This window comes from Falco punctatus (genome assembly GCF_963210335.1).
Source record: "Falco punctatus genome assembly, chromosome: 1".
NCBI lineage: Eukaryota > Metazoa > Chordata > Aves > Falconiformes > Falconidae > Falco > Falco punctatus.
Genome location: NC_137580.1, coordinates 48,668,163 through 48,673,399, shown reverse-complemented (window position 1 = coordinate 48,673,399; position 5,237 = coordinate 48,668,163). Strand labels below are relative to the sequence as shown.

General features: G+C 57.7%; 1 protein-coding gene across 1 annotated transcript; it reads right to left on the bottom strand.

The window, feature by feature from the left end:
- Positions 1-1,436: 1,436 nt before the first annotated feature.
- Positions 1,437-4,902, bottom strand: ADRA2C (adrenoceptor alpha 2C). The gene has a single exon (XM_080411226.1). The coding sequence runs from the start codon at positions 3,406-3,408 to the stop codon at positions 2,071-2,073; it is 1,338 nt and encodes a 445-aa protein (XP_080267352.1). The 5' UTR covers positions 3,409-4,902; the 3' UTR covers positions 1,437-2,070.
- Positions 4,903-5,237: the final 335 nt, after the last annotated feature.

Here is a 5,237-nt window from a genome sequence, read left to right as displayed (position 1 = left end):
AGCAAACTTCTAATGTACTTGGTGCAATCATCTGACCCTTACTTCAGCAGAACTTCCACATGAGTTGGCCCTAAAGTTAAATTGTCTATTGAATTAACACCAGAATCGTAGCCACCGACAACCTCCTTTTCCAGGATTAAGTGAACCAAATGCTTACTATGAACAACTGATGAAACAAAGTGACTGCTCTGTCATTTTTCCATATGCCACCGATTTCAAGAGAAGAGAGGCTACAGACACCTGTCAGAACAGAGGGAGTAAAGAAGGGGATCTCCAGTGATTCTCAGGTATAGATTCAATTTAGCTGTTTCAAGAAGCAAACTGTACGAGATTAGATTTTGTTCCATTTTTCAAAGAGCTGTTTACTATGGAAAGGTTTGAGGCAGATGCCAAATCCTGCTGCCTATGGAAGGAGCAATACACATAAAATAGAGTAGTATTTATCCTGCAAACAGAATACAGACCTTGCAGCAGGACAGCTGGAGAAGGGATGTAAATGCTCAGCTGAGTCTTACGCTCAGTATGCACTCAGTGGTGAATGTACAGACACCAGTCCCTATCTCTCATTCTCTTCATTACAGTTTATGACATTTTATAAAGCCACGAGAAATATAGTTTGCTTTAATAACTATTTAAACTCTTCACCCCTCTTCCTCCCCCTCCCCCCAACAAAATCCTCTGAAATCATAAACTAGAAATGCAAACAGGAAAAGGGAAAAAAAAGGCAACATTAATATTAAAGGTTTGGAACAGCAGCTGCTCCTTCTTTTGAGATTTGTTCATATACCCCACTGACAATCTGCAATGTATGCTTCACATTAAAAAAATAAATATAAAGGACTTAGCTGCTGTAAGATTGTAAATACGAAGGATTTAAAAACCTTAGTGCTGTGGTGATTGCTCTTCCTCTGAAAATCTGCATAGCAGACTGCCTCCAACTGCATGTCTGAGAATGAGAGCAGCACACATCCAGCCTGAGAAAAGCTTTTTTGAGGGGGACCTGAAAAGAGGAGGGGGTGGGTGGGCAGGGGGAAAGTTCCCCAGGGCACATGCAAGCTGAGCTGGTTGGAAATTTCATTTTTTTCTTGTAACTCAGAAAATGTTGAGTTCACCAAAATGATATTTTTTTTTTTTCCACTCCCTGCTCCAGGACAGCAAGGTACTTAGGACACTGATCTGAGAGGGACAGGGCAGGAATTCACGGCCTGGATGATCCAACAGGGGAAAATAAAGTCATGAGGCACATGTGCTCTTTTTCATATTTCATGAAAACATGCAAGACTTCCAGGTTTGTCTCACTGACAAATCAAAAATTATGGGAAGATAGGAAAAAATGTTTCCCATCCAGCTCTATATGCAAAGACTCCTCCAAAGAAACAGAAAACCCCATGCTTACTGTTTGACTTAAGCCCTGTGTAAAATCACCATTCAGAAGGTTTTAACAGTACAAAGGTTTATTTAGAAAAGAGTTTGGATTGTTCTTTAGGGTTTTTTGGCAAACATTTAAATCCTTTTGTAACTCAAAACACTGTCAGTGCCTGGTACTTTGCACTTTCTTTCCTCACCTAAGAAGTAAAAGCCAATTTCTTGCTGGGACAAGCCCACCATAGGCCCCAGCTGCTCTATTTATAAATACTCAAATCTCCACCACCACTGCCACTTAGTCCCTTCCTCTAGATGTCTCTACTTGTTTCCCCATAAAATTCCAAGCCCACAAAAGCCCACTGCCTACCAAACTCAGTGTCTTAGCCTATTTTCCTCTGTGGGCTACCCATGCCCTCTGTTAGGTAGGGTTCAAAGACAATCATTCCCTTCCCCATTTACCCATCCACGCTCCAGCACCGCTCCTCCAGCACCGTGTCACCATTCTACACCGCGGTGAATGCCCTCAGCCTCCCTGGCACTATCCCTGTACCCCATAGCATCATTCTGCTCCACCAAGGGGGCGAGCTCTCTTCCTTTTCTCTAAGCCCAAACCCCATGTTCTCTTCCCTCCTTCCTTTTTCAGCATGGAGCCTTCTCCTTCTCTTTTAACTCTACTCCTGCTCAAGGCAAATCCATGCCTCCAGCTCAGTGCCGGAAGTTCTTCTTCTTCTTCTTAAAAAGAATGTGTTTAAAGGACCTGCGGAAGTCTTGGTTGAAGATGGTGTAGATGACTGGGTTAAGGGAGCTATTGCAATACCCAATCCAGAAGAAGAACTTGAAGAGCGTCTCGGGGACCTCACATGCCTCCCGGCAAATACCATAGAGGCTGTAGCTGAAGAAGAAAGGGAACCAGCAAACTACAAAGACCCCCATGACCACGGCCAGCACAAAAGTGAAGCGTTTCTCCCGGGCCTGGGTGACTTTCTTACGGCAGATGCTGCTACGCTTCCGGCGACGGCGATATGAGAAGAACTGCATGGAGCGACTGCTGGAGCGGGACAGACGGCTACTGGAGTGCTTGGAGGAGTATGAGTAGGAGAAGGACTGGCTCTTGCTGCTTTTTCGAGGATGCTCCTCCCGGCTCCGCCTCCGCCTGCTCTCTGAGGTGCTGCTCTCCTCCAGCTCAATGTCCTCCAGCTCAGAGGCTTTGCGCCAGTGGTGCACTGAATAATGTCCGTTCTCTCCCAACTGCATCCTCAGGGACGTGCAGCCGCCGGCAGCGCGGCTCAAGCCATTCTCAGTCTGGGAGGACCCCTCTGGCATCGTCCGCTTCTCAGAGAGGGTCCTGGTCCTTAGCTTGGCCACGCGGTAGATGCGGATATAGACCAACACCATGATGAGGCAGGGGGCAAAGAAAGAGCCAATGCAAGAAGACAGGATGTACCACGTCTCGTCATTGAGCTTGCACTGGGGAAAGACATCTCCCTCGGGGTCCCGGTACATGGAGATCAATGGTGGGAAGGAGATGACAGCCGAAATGAGCCAGACAGTGAGGATGATGGCCTTGATCCGCCGGGGGGTCCGCTTGAGGTTATACTCCACCGCCTGTGTGACCGACCAGTACCTGTCGAGGCTGATGGCGCACAGGTGGACGATGGAGGAGGTGCAGAAGAGCACATCCAGCGCCAGGTAAATGTTACACCAAGCCTTGCCGAAGTACCAGTAATTCATAAGCTCGTTGGCCAAGGAGAAAGGCATGACCAGGGTGGCCACCAGGATGTCCGCGCTGGCCAGGGACACCAGGAAGAGGTTCTGGGGGGCTCTCAGCGCCCGGCTGGTGAGCACAGCTATCACCACCAGCACGTTGCCCACGATGGTGAAGACGATGAGGAAGCCCACCACCGCCGCCAGGCTGGCCACGGCCGCCGGGGAGTAGGGGGAGGGCGGCTGCGGGAGGGCCGAGGCGGACGGCGCGGAGGGGGGCAGCGCCAGGGACTCGTTGGGGGAGCCCAGGCTCGTGTTCACCACCAGCAGCAGATCCATGGCGGGTGTGCGGGGCGCCGGCGTCCTAGAGAGCCCCGCGGAGCCCCCGCCCCGCCCCGCCGCCCCGCCGCCGCCTCCCCGCCGCCCTCATCGCGCCCCGCCGCCCGTCCAACGGCCGCTCCGCCGCCCGCCTCCCCGCCGGCCCCTCAGGGCAGGGCCGGGCAGCGCCGCCCCGGCGCGGCAGGGAGCGCGGCAGCCTCGCCTCCGCCCGGCCCCCGGCGAGGGGGAAGCGGGGCGCAGCCGGCCCCCGCCGCCCGCCCGGTCATGCCCGGCTCAAGGCAGCCCGCGGCTCCGGAGAAGACGCCGCCCGGCCGACAGGAGTGCCCCGCGGGAGCTGGATCCTCGCCGGGCGCAGGGTCCGAGGCGGCAGCAGCGGCGGCATCAAATCCCATGGAGAGCGGCGCCCGGCGCCCCCACCCCGGCGGCGCGGCAGCGCGCTCTCGGCGAAGTCGCGGCTGCCCGGCGGCTCCGTCCTAGTCTTGCACCGCGCTCCCAATCGGCGGCGTGCCCCGCCGCCGCGCATGCTCAGTCCCGCCAGGTGCGGCCGCCGCGCCCGCCCCGGCGGAGCAGCCCGGCGGGCGGAGAAGTGCTCCGAGTGCCGCCGCCGCTGCCGGTTCCCCCGCGCCGGCAGCCGCGGAGCCGCGCGGCCGGGCTGGCCTGCCCTCCCCGCGGCCGGCAGCCGCCTTCGGGGTCGCGGCGGCCGCTCCCCGCCCGCCCGGCGCGGCCGCCGGCCCCGCTCGGCAGCCCAGCAGGTGTTTCCCCCGGCCGCGGCGCGGCTCCGACGGGAAGCCGTCTCCGGGGCGGCCGCCCGGCCGGCCGCGAGCGGCGGGTGCCGTGGGAAGCGGCGCCCAGCTCTCGCCTCCCGGCGTGCGGCGGCGGGGTGGTCGTCGCCGGCGGCGCCGGCCTCGCGCACTAGGGGGCGACCTTGCCCGCCCGCACGAGGCGGCAGCCGCGAGCGGCCGGCGGTGCCGCGCCGCCCTGAGGGGAGCGCGAGGAGCGGGGCCGCCCCGGGGGTGCGGGGCCCCGGAGCAGAGGTGCGGTGGCGGTGCCGGTGCGCGTCCGCGTGGAGCCCGCTCCTCCGCCACACGCCTCTCCGCCCGAAACCCGTGCGAGCCTGCACCGGGCGAGTGCTGCCTTGGGAGGGGAGCAGGGGGAAAACTCCTCGGGGTGTCGTTCAGCCATGAAAGCGGAGAAGCCTCGATTATGCGGGAAACAAAGCCCTGAGGAAAGTCAGGGCAGCGTTCCGCCGTTTGCACCTCCGGCCCTTCTCCGGCAGCTGGGGGAGCGGCTGGTGCTCTCAGCAGCCGGCGGCACGGCCGGCTCACCCTGCCGGCAGCCTCACCCGCACCCGCTCTACCTGCCTGCTGCGAGGGGTCCGAGGGACAGGGCTTCAGGCTGCTTCTGCTGACAGCCCTGTGACTTAGGTTACCTTCCCTTGGAAAGAAAATGTGAGACCTGACAGTAAAAATGAAAGTCGGGGCCATTCTAATGACTCTTTCTTTAGCTGCACTGGCCCAGCAGAGGGTAGAAGAAGTTCAGTGTAGCCTGTGGTCGTATGTGGTCCTGAGGAAAGCCGCTGTGCAGTGCTGGAGAATGTGTTCTCTCTTCCCAAGCCCCTTCCTCCATCTGCTCTCCCTACATCCCCCAGCCCCCAGGTCTTCCTCCAGCAGGACACCGTGAGATGAGGGTGACGGTAAAGAGAACGACCATATGTGCAATGTGCCTCTTCTGGGAGCCCACCCTGGTGCCTGGATTTTGGATCACAAGTTCTTCAAGGAACGACCGCCTCACCGGTCTCTTTGCTGCTGTGTTTGCTTTCCTTGTGCCAT